General features: G+C 41.7%; 1 protein-coding gene across 1 annotated transcript in view; it reads left to right on the top strand.

The window, feature by feature from the left end:
* Positions 1–11,740: 11,740 nt before the first annotated feature.
* The window catches only part of LOC149450864 (hydroperoxide isomerase ALOXE3-like), a 56,098-nt gene continuing 54,400 nt past the window's right edge, over positions 11,741–13,438 (top strand). Inside the window, exon 1 of the mRNA XM_089691363.1 lies at positions 11,741–11,899. Within this exon, the coding sequence (XP_089547489.1) occupies positions 11,759–11,899 (141 nt within the window). The 5' untranslated portion in view covers positions 11,741–11,758. The remainder of the gene's footprint in view (positions 11,900–13,438) is intronic.

Genomic DNA, 13,438 nt, shown 5'->3' with positions numbered 1-13,438 from the left:
TATCTAGTTATGGATGTCAGCACCTATGGTAGTGAGCTCTATAAACCACAGCTTGGGGATCCCCAGGGCACAGAGTCTGAGCCCCAGCCTGCTTGTTCACCAGGGCCCCAGAAGGTGGGGATGGACTTGGAGCAGGCTGGAACCAGGTCGCAGCCCCCAGGTACACCCAGCTGAGATAGAAGAGACTGCTGGCAGGAGCAGGGTACAATGGGAGTAGGGACAGAATATCCAGAAGACAAGCCAGAATCCAGACAAGCAAGATCAGGAACAAAGCCAAGATACACAGGTAGACACTGTAGACGCAATGTCAGGCTAGCAGCACTTCCATTCAGCAGCCCACAGGAGAGCACAGACAACCACCTTTATCAGGCAATGTGTGCTAGACTGAGCAGGTCTTAAATAGACAGGCAGACAAGGAGGCGGGCCAGGAAGTGATGAAAGGGAAGAACATAAAACCCAGGGAATAGCAGACAACACCCATAGTTGAGCAGAGACACACACCTGTGAAGGAAACACAAACAGCAAGGAGGTAAGAGCAAACACACAAGAGGCTGCAAGCTAACTTGTGACAATGGACAGTAGATAAGACATCTGATGATCAGATTGCAGCTGCAGAACTGTAGCCTACAAAGGCCATTTTATGCTCTGGACTATTGCTATTTACAAGTCATAGATGTGAGGCATTTAACCACCATGGCTGATGGAACTTGGGTTTATTTGTACAGAGAGTACTTGACCATCATAGCAGATAAAACAGTTCAGGTACTTGACTAACATAACAGGTAGTTCAGTTGCTGATAAATGGCAAAGTCTTTGTAGATGGTTGTTGCTGTCTGAAGCAGTTGTCTCCTCCAGCATACTTCTGGTTGATATCAAAGCATGTGTTACCAAGATTAATGATCCAACATTCCATACTTCACAACAATGCCCATGTAGCCCATTATTGATTTCTGAACTGGTAAATCAATAATCACTAGTGGCCTGGCCTAACAATAAAGGAAAAACTTAGGCTGTTACATTACTAGGTAAAGCATTGTTACAGGGACACTTACCCACCTACCACCTGAACTCTACACTACTCTGTATCTAATCTAAACTGTCTTAAACTACAGGCCCAACTTCAAACGTGTGTTATGGCAGGCTAACGGGCTCTTGTCTACACTGAGCCCAGTATGTATGTATAAATTGCCCATGCATGTGTGTCACCATACTCTACATGACAGTCCCACACCCAAGCAATCATGGAAGGTTTGGGAAAAACCTGGGAACCTATTTCATGATGTACCATGATTGAAACTTTTCATATCACTCTCTCTCCCTGTACTGTGTACAACCTGTGGATTCTGTTTTTCACTCTGCCAGTGGTTCTGCATTTCAGTTCCACTACAATGACTATGGCAGAAGGTACCAAAGTACATTGGCTGCCATAATCTAACTTAAAGTAGAGGTCCACCCAAAAGAGGAAGCTCTGCTTTAAGCCTTTATCCCCTGCTCCCCATTAAGGATTGGCACCTTTTGGGGAGTGGGCACCTGAATTTGACAGGTACCCGCTCCCACTTCTGCTGTGATCGCCTAGGCAATTGGAAGTGGAAATTGTCCTCTCCTTGTTCCTTCCCTCTCTCCCCCTAGTCTTCTGGGACACATGACAGGTCTTAGACTATGGGGCTGTTCACAAAGCGCAGCGCTTCTCACACATGTGCAGTGGGCACCCTGTGAAGCTGCAAGCTGAAGATGGCGGCACCAGGGAGAGAAGACGTCCAGTGAAACCAGCCATGGTGAGGACACCACTGGATCGAGGGACAGGTAAGTGTCTGTATATTAGTCAGCAGCTACTGTTTTTGTAGCTGCTGACTTTTTTTTTTTTTTTTTTTTTTTTAAGCTGGAACTTCACTTTAAATATACACAGGGAAGGACAATATAGGAAGATGTACAACAACATTTTTAATGTTTATTAAAAATAATCCGCTTCCAGATGTGAAAAGTCTGTTAATCAAACACCTAGTTTTTCTCTATTTTTGTTTCAAATTTAACTTAATCAGAGAAAACTCTCAAATAACTATCATGCTGTATCAAGATTAGTTGCTGTTTTACAATCAGTTCTGCAAAGGAAATTTGTGAATTCTGTATAAAACTGTATTCTATTTTGTATGCTTTGCCTATGTGGGTGGCACAGTGGCGTAATGGTTAGCACATCTGCCTTGCAGTAAATGGGTCATGGGTTCAATTCCCAACCATGGCACCTCCTGCATGGAGTTTGCATGTTCTCCCTGTGCTTGCGTGGGTTTCCACTGGGTACTCCGGTTTCCTCCCACACTCCAGACATGCTGGTAGGTGAATTGATTCCTGTCCAAATTGGCCCTATTATGTATATGTATGAATGTGAGTTAGGGACCTTAGATTGTACACCCCTTGAGGGTTGGGGACTGATGTGAATGTACAATATATATGTAAAGCGCTGCTTAAATTGACAGCGCTATATAAGTACTTGAAATAAATAAAATAATGTATTGTACCAAGCACTCCTTGTGCACACGGCACTAATGTTTTAAGTTTGCATTCCTTCAAGTTCTGATTAGAAATTAGCCTGCCTAAGTAACGCGCCTTGTTACCATAAAAGTACAATTGTAATATTAATGTGATACCTACGTATATGTGTATAAAAAACTTTCAACTGTGCTGAATAAACAGAACAGTGATTTGGAAAGATGCTGATTGTATCTTATGTGTTCCCTACTGCAGTAGGTGTTCATTTGGAACCCCTAATCAATACGAGGATAGGAGTTGCCTATCTATAAAATGTTCAGTATTAACTGCTTATCGACCACTCTATAGCAGAAGTACTGCTACAGGGCGGCAGAGCTGCGCAAAATCAGGTGTGTATATATATATATATATATATATATATATATATATATATATATATATATATATACGTGATTTTGCATTTCCGCATAGCAGAGCAATACAAAGCGGCATGTTTCCCTAGTAAAATGCACACAGTAAAACCGCTAACAAATAACCATTTGATTGCCCCAGATGTTAACCCATTACTGCCCACTGACAGTACAATGTCATTGCTTTTTGTTAGCACTGATCACTATATTGGTGTCACTGGGGATGTCAGTGGCAGTTAGCCAGCCCCCCCCCCGTGTCAGAATGCCAGCTGCAGTCCCAATATAAGTTGCTGATCGCTGTCATTACAAGTATGAAATAAATAAAATTCCAGTATATATACTGCCATTTGTAGATGCTATAATTTTCATGTAAACCAACTAATTTACATGTATTGGGTTTTTTTTTAAGCAAAGATATGTAGCGGAATACATTTTGGCTTAAATGTATGACGAAATGTTTGCTATTTTTTGAAAAAAAAAAAGAGGTGATCAAATGGCACCAAAAGAAAGATATTTGTGGCGAAAAAAGGACATAAATTTAATTTGGGTGCAGAGTTGCATGACCGCGCAACTGTCAGTTAACGCAGTGCCATATCACAAAAAATGGCCTGGTCAGGAAGAGGGGTAAATTGTCTGGAGAACAAGTGGTTAATGTCCAGAACAGTTCTACCAGAACCTCTCATTACATTCACATATTACATAAAAATAACAAACAAATTCTCCATGGAGGCTGTAATCTTCGACTTTAGTTCTTGGACATCAAACCATACCAGACATGTGGATTGATGTGGTTTAGTACTTTCAAGGAACTAAACAAATGAAAGGTCTTAGTGTGATATTACAATTCCAAAGGAATGATTAGCACAAAACATACATTACACAAAACATTTTGTACAAAACATACGGCCATTATTTTGTTGACTCGTGAGTGTACTCTATTACAATATTTAATGAGCTCATATCCATTAATTATCACCACATATATTTTCATTAAATGATGTCCATTAAAAGTTGTCATTAACTCACCATGGTTGAAATGACATTCAAGATAATTTATACTGTGTTCGTCACATTTGTGCACAAAGATTATACATCATCCATAACGATTTTTCTATCTCAGCCTCTAGTTCAATCTCAGCTATACAGTTCTTGGAAATTAATGGTATTGGGTCCTCCTGCGCATATAAGAATCTCCCTAACCCTAAGCTGCTGACACGTAAACCTAAAACCAAGATATAGGTGACTAAACAAAATACAATATAGAGTAGTGCTATATAATCATAAAACTACATAAAGAAACTAATAAGTGCGAAGAGCCTACATGGATCTTTAAGTGAATAATGGTGACAGTGAAAAAAACTGTATACACGTGAAAATATAAATCTCCACAGTCCCTCTAACACTTGAGGGATAAGACTCCTAAATCCAATGGTGCAAATAAATATGTGAATCCCTTGATGGGGATAAGATACTGTGTATAGGTGATCAGTGCCACACACTTGCCCACATAAATAAAAATATATTAAATAAGTCATTAACACACAAACAAATGATGAACAGTATCAATGATGGTGATAACGTGTCAACGTGGTCACAACACAGGTGCAAATCCTCAAGTGGGCAAAATGCCCCCTCACCTCCTTACAGTGAAAACACGGGCCAGCTCGCTTTTAGGATCACACCACGATCCTCACAGGTATTAATAGTCACAGGTCAATCCCCTCACTCAATATCAATAGTGACTCACTCCTCTCCTTAAGGTCTCCTCCGGCCAGTAGTACTGATCACTCTCCAAATAGGCTCATAATAAAGCATAAAGATCCTCCATAGTGTAAACCTGTTTATTTTAAGCCAAAATAAAAAATGCCCACTCATGTACAATGTTAAATATTCACTTTTCACCACATACTATGGGTGTACTTGTAAGGGTTGAAAAGGTGCACAAAGATGGTGCCCACGCCGGAAACTACATCATCACGTACCGGAAGTTCCTCCCCGTGTACCAATGTGTTATGTCATGCTAGTCATGTAACTTCATCAGGGTATCCTGATACACACCGTTGTTGTGACTACATTTACACGTTATCACCTGCATGATTTTGAAGTTGGAGCACGAGCTTATATTTGAAGTATTTGGACTTTTGCAATACTGTTCATCATTTATTTGTGTTCATGATTTATTTAATATATTTTTTAATTTGGACTTTTATTTATGTGGTTAAGTGTGTGGCACTGATCACCTATACATAGGGATAAGATACTATCAAGGGATTCACATTTATTTTCACCATTGGATTTGAGTCTGCGATCCCTCAAGTGTTAGAGGGACCGTGGAGCTTTATATTTTCACGTGTATACAGTTTTTTTTTTTTTTTTTTTTTCACAGTTCTTGGAAACATTCTAATGTCTAGGAACAGATCTGGTTCCTTCTGTATTAACAAGAACTTAAAAATCATTCGTTTTATATTCTAGAAGTTGATATACATGTTCATCTTTAGTGTGATCATTCACTATTGTCCCATCATATGCTATTAAGCAAAATACTTAGTTTGGTCTTTACTAGCTGACTTAAAATGATACTAAATATACATTGTTTGCATTAGCTTCCCTGTGCGCCCTCTTCCCTATGTAAAAGGGAGGAGAGGGGAGAAGAGAGCAGTGCTGTGCTGGTTTGCATCTTTTCTCCCCTCACTTCCTCTTCACAAGGGACTCAAACAGCAGCAGGAGCCATTGGCTCTTGCTGCTGTCAATCAAATGTGGTAAAGAGGATGTGGGGGGGTGGGGCTAAGTACCACTGTGTCTATAGAGCACAGCTTTGTAGACACACAGGTCAGGAGCGAGTACGTAGTGTGTCCCAAGCAAATGGCTTGCTATGAGGACACAAAAAGAGGAGCCAGGATTTTCAGTGGGGGGACCCAAGAAGAGGATCAGGGCCGCTCTGTGCAATACCACTGCACAGATCAGGTGAGCATAATAGTTTTTTTTTTTTTAATTAAGATAAAATCTACCTTTTTAGTAGCACTTTGTGAAAATGACATGGGTGTGACATTAATTTTCAGTGGGAGGTGCCTTCTTCCCTTTCTATGCCCAGTAGGCTGAAATAGAGAGCTAAACATTTAAATTATTATAATGGCTGCTTTCCAGCATATAATAGGTGTCAACCTCAATCAGCCATTTTCTTTTATTTGTTTCAAATTTTCTGAGTTGCATAATAAAAATTAACAATTTCAACCAGGATTTTATTTTACAAAAAATATTTCAACATTTCCTCTTGTCTTATAAAAACCCACACTTAAACATATACGTTATACACATTTCATGGATGGTGAAAAATGTGCTGTTTCTCACACACAGGAAAAAGGAGGGGGGAATCTGCAAAGTCTGTCTCGTCGTCTTTCCCCCTCATGTAAGCGAGGGATCTACTGCTGCAGGCTCTCGCATAGGGAATGTCCATTGTCCACAGGGGTCACAAGCATTCTCTAAACTACAAGCCCAGTTTTGCCACAATTATTTTTTTCTTTTGCAGCACTACCCCCTTGCTGAGTTTTGGGTCCCCCTATAGTCCTGCACAGCCAGGCAATACAAATTTTCCATTCAGACTTGTACCAGGAGACAGCAACCAGTCCTCTTACTTTGTTTTTGAAGTTTTATTAGGGGTTTGGATAGGAGAAGGGGTGTATGGGATGCCCAAGTGAATGGCAACTGAGGACAAACTTCTTGAACTATATTACAAGTCTTTACACAGAAATCCTCTTCTGAAGAGCTAGCCAAGATTTCCCAATGTACCTTTCCAACCCCAGATGCTCCTCAATCCGGCTGTATGGAGGAATCTTTCTCCATCACTGATGTGTGCTAATGAGGCTGCAATGATGGGCACTGATAGGCGGCATTGATGAGGAGGCACTGATAAGCATTGACAGGCATCACTGATGAGCACTGAAAAGCAGCACACATCGGCGGCACTTGTGGTCAGCGATTGGTGGCACTTGTGGTCAGCGATCGGCAGCTCTGAGCACTGATATGTGACATTGATGTGCACTGGTATGTGGCATTGATGGGGCTACACTGATCATCAGGGCACTGATGATCAGTATAGATGGCCCCTCTGAGGAATGCTGATTAACGGCTCATTTTTAAATGCCCCAGGCATTCCTAAAAGCACCTCAGTTTTGGTTAAAATTACTTTTTTGTATCAGGACAAGTAGATTGGGACCCCAATTTAGTCTCTTGGACAAGTTTTTTAGTTCATTCATGAAAAATGTTTGTCACGATGGTTTAAACAATCGTCAATGTGACCTCACTAACCATTAGAAAATTGGAACTTTCTGGATTTGAAAATGTTTTAATCTTACCTTCACCTGAAACTCACTTTAGATATTTGTAACTAATATTGTGCTGAAAAGGGTGTCGGCAAGGAGGGTTTGTGTCATTCATCTGCCCCCCGCAAATGCAAAGGGTAAATAAACGCACCGTGCAGTGTTAAGCCGCCATCACACTGGTGTTGTATTTTGGCCACAGAGCCGGTGTATGCACAGTTTAGGTGTTTTACATGTGTATTTAGCTGCAAGCCCATTGGCTTCTAACAGGTTGTGTGCCACATTTTCAGAAAGTGCATCAAGTCTTGCATACCACATTTGGTGTGCTTTCAGAAAATGCAGCAAAAATTGGCAACCTAACGAAGTCAATGGGATCTCAACTAAAAACATGTAAAACCTCCCCCTCCTATCAGGAAGAGATGCATGGTCATGTGACAGAACTTTGACCTTGTAAAAATTTCTGAAACGAAGCAAAGCATTTATGGTGTCTGCACAGCAATAATTGTATTAGAAAGTGTCCAACACTGTACTTCCACAAACACTTTAGTACCACGCTATAGCAGAAAGACAGCTACAGTGCAGTTCTCTCATTCTGGGAGGGCATTTATAGAAGTCCTAGAACGTGCCTCCTTTAGACGCAGCTGATCACAGGTCATGGTAAAGGGCCAATCACAGCAGCCCTTTACCATGTGATCAGCTGTGGCCAATCACCGGTTATCGGCAGTCTTTCCTCACACACTGTCTCTTTGAGGAATAGACAGCCGATACCTGTCAAGACTATCAGCACTTTGTTTACACAGATAATCAGGGCACTGATCATCAGTGCAGCCCCATCAGTGCCCAGTGCATCTTATCAGTGCAGCATATCAGTGCGGCCCCATTAGTGAAATAGAAATACGTCTAGTGGGGGTGACTTTGTGGTGAGTAATACTCCAGTGGCAGGATCCAGATGAGGGATCACATTAATTGCATACTTACTGTTTAAACTCTAGTTGTAAACATGAGGGGGTTCCCACCAATGACATGGTTTTAAGCCCAGGGCACTCTGAGGAAGGAGTTTGATATGACATCATATTTTGTGTTGGCTCTCCTAGTCCTGTTTCAGCCCTTTGGAGAGCCCCTGCTGTATGAACATACAATATTATAGACATCCAGTTATAGCTATGCCAGCACCATAACTGCTTTTGCTTAGTTTAAGAACTTTCAGAAAACTCTTACCTGTTGTACAAGGTTAAAAAGTTGTGTCATGTGATCATGTTTGTGTGAAAGTTATAGCATCTACAAACCGTATATACGGCAGGGGCGGACTGACCATTTGGAAACTCGGGCACTGCCCGAGGGCCCGGGGTCAGTAGGGGGCCCCATGAGGGGCCCCATGAGATGCCCCTGGTACCTTTTTTATAGGCTTTTTTGAGTTTGGGCAAGGACACAGTGGCCCCATGATCCCCTATTGCCCGGGGGCCCCATGAGTTGTCAGTCCGCCCCGATATACGGTATATTTGAAAACTGATCAATCCTGACGGACGATCTTATTTCTTAAAGCCCTTAAAATTTTAGAACCGTACAATTACCCCACTAATGGCCCCTATTGGGCATGTCGACAGTCTGAGTTATTTAGTTATTATACAGTAATAAACACTGTATAATAAAAAAAAGCATGGTGAGTTTTTTTTATTTGTAATTTTTGTACCAGTTTATTTTTTTTTTTTGTTGACATTACATTTTTTCACAATTTGTTTTTTTACATACTGTCACCTGTGCAGTACAGCGTCATCATATGGCTGGTGTGGTGCTAATCAGGAACACTGATGACAATATGTTTAGTAAAAAAAATTTAAAAAATTGAGTAAATTTTTTTTTAAATCTTTGTAACATACTTTCATCAGAGTAGTTCAGTGTCACCACTGTAACACTGCACTTCTTTGGGGGGGGGGGGGGGGGGGGTTGATCTTTTTTTTTTTTTTTTTTTTTTTTTTTTTTTTTTTTACACTTTGTTGTTACAGTGATAATCTTTTTAACAGCAATGTTACACATTCTAAAATGTGAAAAACTATTCTAATAGTTTTATATAATGCAGCAACATCCACAGATGTAGTACACCCAATATTAGAGGTGATTTATTCTTCCAAAAGCAAATATTTTTGCACAATGGTACTGAGTAGTATTCCAGTGTTTCTCTTCTCCCTCAGTTTTTATCTATCACTGAGCTAATGTGACTCCAGCACTGATGGAGAGGGGCAGGGGAGGGGTCAAACTAGGATCCGTGCAGGCAGCTGAAATCCTCCTTATCAGATTATTTCAATGGTTATCAGGATGCTGGTGGCTAGAAGGTTGTAAAAGTGCACAATGAAAACCTGTGGCTTTGTATAGCTAAAAGGCAGGCTTGTTCCACCTGCTGGCTTGTATACAACTTTTGGCCAGTTTTTGACATTTTGCCAAGGCACCCCTGCAGAAACCTCAAGGCACCCAAGGTTGCCTGGGCACCCTGATTGAGAGGCTGATCTAGGGGACTTGGCTACAGTGATCCCGAAGAGCTGGGAGAACCTAATTTAGGGACAACAGACTGGTGTATGATCTGATGCTGAGTGACTGACTGAAAGTCTGTCCTTGCTGCCATAATGTTCCTCTGCAGCATCAACACTGGGGACCTGGTGCTTCCTAGTGTTCTCCCTGGGTCTTGTTGCTCATTGGCTTCCTTTCCTGTCCAAGAGCAATACATCCGTTTGTTCCCTTTTGTAATGCCTTCCAGGTTAGTTGGGTAGCTTTTTGTTAGAGTAGCAGCCTGGGAAGAGGTAGTGAGGTTACCTCAGGACAGGTTGGGAGGTTCTGTCAGGGGTTCTGGAGCCCTCCCACCTCTCCTCTCCAGAAACCTGAGAGCCTTCTGGAGGAGGGGAGGAAGTCTATATCTGCATGTTTGAGGGAACCTTGCTAATTCCCTGGCAGGTGGCTAGGCATGGTGACCAGGGCAACCCTCAAATGGGGGGGAGGTGTGCTTTGTTGGGTGGAAGATGGACTATGGAAGACTGGAGTGTGGAGCCTGGGAGGGGGGCCCAGGAAGGAGGAGGTGGCTACCTACGGGCTGGTGCTGGATGAGAAGATCTCCACTGCCTCAGCGCCTCCATTGGAGGAAAGCCAATACAGGATGGAAGAAACCACCCAGGAAAAGGCCTGAAAGCTGCCGTTAACCCTTTAAGCTTACAGGAAAGGACAGTGTGAGTATTCTCAAACCCTGTGGACCAGATAAGGGGAGAGGGCGGTCAGGTGGAAAGCCCAACTAGCTTCTCATCTGGGATTGCTAGTTTTAAATTGGCAGCTTCTGGGCCCCCTTGACACGCTCCGGCAGCTGGGTGAAGAGGAGGATTCATCTGGGGTCTGAGGAGGTACACCAGAGAGCTTTTCATGCATTTAGAGAAGATACTATTTTTATCCACATTTTTGTACATGGTTGCTCTGAGTTCTCATGTTTACAGTTCCCTTGGGCACCACACCCCTCAACCCCATCCAAGCTATTAACCCCTTAAAAAAAAAAATCACAAACCAAGTTCAAGGACTATTTACTGACTCTGAATTCAAAGTGTGGAAGAAAATGCGTGTTACCTGGCTGTGCAGAGCTTTAGGGGAACCTAAAACTCAGACTCCTAAGGGGGGTGTGCTACACCTTTTTATGCCCTTAGGTGCCTGGTTCACCACAATGGGAATAGGCAAGCATTTCTTGAGTGTCGTGATTGTGCTGGAAGGATAGCTTTCACCCACTTGACCATAACTGAGGTTGTTAGCCTGCATTGACTTTGCATTGATCCCTTTTCTTAGTACTAGCACCTTAGCCCTGAGTATGTTCCATCCCTAGAAAAAACATGAAAATAGGGGCTACCTCACAGTAGGAGCTGTGAAAATGTAAAAAAAAAAGGCCTGGATTATTTCCTAAATGTACATAGCATAACTGGATACTAATATTTATAGGTAAAGTCCAATTGCCTTTTGGAGGATCTGGATGGAATATTTTCCCTTGCTGGAGTATACTGGGGTTATATTGCCTTCCTCTGGATAAACAGTTGGTATAGGATTGCATAATTTTTTTATTTTTTCCCTTTTTATTGGTTGAACTAGATGGACTTGTCTTTTTTTCAACCAGACTATGTATCCTGTTCAGAATCCCTAGTCAGAGCACCACAAAGCATACTAAATGGGATTATTGGTCAACCTAAATCTGGAAGGGTGCATTTATTTATTCCTGACCCCTGTCATGTTTCAGGGCAGAAAAAGAAAACCCTGTAAGTATCATACTGATGTTTCCTTATCTGGGTGTAATAAAGTAGTATAGTAGGATATAAAACTAGCATTTATCACATGCATGTTAGGCTGTATTTTTGGATTGAATTATCTATGCCCTATGTCAAATCCGGAGTGGTTCATTCTGCTGATGTTGAAACTAAATATAGGTGTGAACTAGTTGTAAATTGCATAAGAGGATGATATAGCTAACTGTTCAAACTTTACTTGTGTCTAGCAGAACTGCTTCCTTAAGGGTCATCTCCTGAAGTCCTGAAGATGTATAAGTTGAAGGTAGCCACAGGGACAGACTTGGCTGCTAGCACTTGTAGTAATGTCTCTATTGTCCTTGTGGGAGTACATGGAGAAAGTGAAGTACACCAACTGCCCCATCATTGGTCCAACTTCATATCCGGAGCTGTGAGTATCACTAAGCAGTGCTGGCATTATTTGTAATAGATTACAATGGCAATACAACAGCCAACACAGCTGCTATGGGACCTGGAGGTGGGAGGGGGACCCATTAGGAAGGCTGTTATTGGAAAATAAACATTGACAATCTGAATGTGTAGAAACAAATCCAGTGCTGTATCATTAGGACTTGGGGAGACTGCTGTTGACACTGATTCTGTAAACCCTGTGACATTTCCAATCAAGAGGAGCAGACTGGAAGAGTTTTCAGGACGTAGTCAAAGATTCTGCTTTGTAGTTGTTGCAGTAAGGAGAATTTGTTTTGCATTTCTTTAGAGAAAAGCTAATGAGGCAGCTGAGGTTTGTAGTTCTACAATCTTCAAACTGTGGGGGTCTTTGTTGCAGAAGGGTTATAAAGTAATTGTGTGCAGGAGTATTAACAATTATGTAATATAAAATATTGCAATGATTATTGAAACTACTACAACTTGGGTTTTTAACTACTAGACTACCTCTTCCAAAGCTTTCTTGCAATGGCACTAGTACTGGTGGGAGGATTTAGAATTTACACTAAGGTTCTGAGATGCTTAAAAAGGCTGGTGAGCTATTGTGGACAGATTGGTCACCTGGAAAATTAAAGCTGAAATACAGACAAACTTTATTGGGGCATTAGCTAGGTACCCATAAGGTACCTCTACAGATGTGTACCCTGCTGGTGGCTGCTGCTTCTTTCTTGGAACATGTTAACTACATGTAGCCTCCAAAGCTAACAGTTGGGGGTGGAGCACAACAATGACGAGTTACTCCTGCGCGGCTCCTCCATGCGGAAAACTTCTTGTATTCTTTTTAAAGAATAGAAGTTGTTCTGTGAATGGATAAGGGCAGAATGTCATTTTCATACGCTTCTTATCCAATCAAAGAACACTGTTTTATTTGAAAAGAACCCATGCTGATCAGTCCTTCAGCCCTGACTGTCAGTTTCATCTCCAGAACTTCAGCAGTGACATCGTTGTCAGAAACTGTATATTTGTAACATGTTTCATGTAAGAAGCAGCAGTTATTAGCAGGGCACATATTAGAGGGACCTTATTGGTACCTAGCTAAAGTTTGTTGCCCACACTTCAAAGTTAAAAATTTCAAAAGTAATTCCCTGCAGTGCTGTCCCCTATTCAAGGACAACTTTTAACCACCTGCTATCTGTCTTTGATTTAGGCATATTATAAATATCAGTGACAATACTGTTATGGTTGACACTGCTAAGTGCCATAGAGAGGCCGCCATGGGGCCCCATCAAATTTTTTTTCACCCATCCAGGCCATTTTAAATACCTTTTGGGTTGCTGGTTGTGTCAAGTTACTGACTGTCACTGTACACGTTTCAGGGGGTGTCAATATGTGACTGACTGTACAGTGCCACTGCAGACATATTTTTGCTTGTGTTAGCAGGGTACTGTCAGGGCACACCACAATTTCTGCATTGTGGATGCATTTTTGATGTGCTTCATTGCATTTTTCACCGCTTATTTTCTTCATCTCAGTTCAGGACATG

The sequence above is a fragment of the Staurois parvus genome, unplaced genomic scaffold, assembly GCF_062004578.1.
Source record: "Staurois parvus isolate SC_StPar_1 unplaced genomic scaffold, SC_StPar_1.0 ptg000562l, whole genome shotgun sequence".
Classification (NCBI taxonomy): domain Eukaryota; kingdom Metazoa; phylum Chordata; class Amphibia; order Anura; family Ranidae; genus Staurois; species Staurois parvus.
The sequence above is the reverse complement of the archived record's forward strand: the minus strand, read 5'-3'. Positions and strand labels throughout refer to the sequence as shown.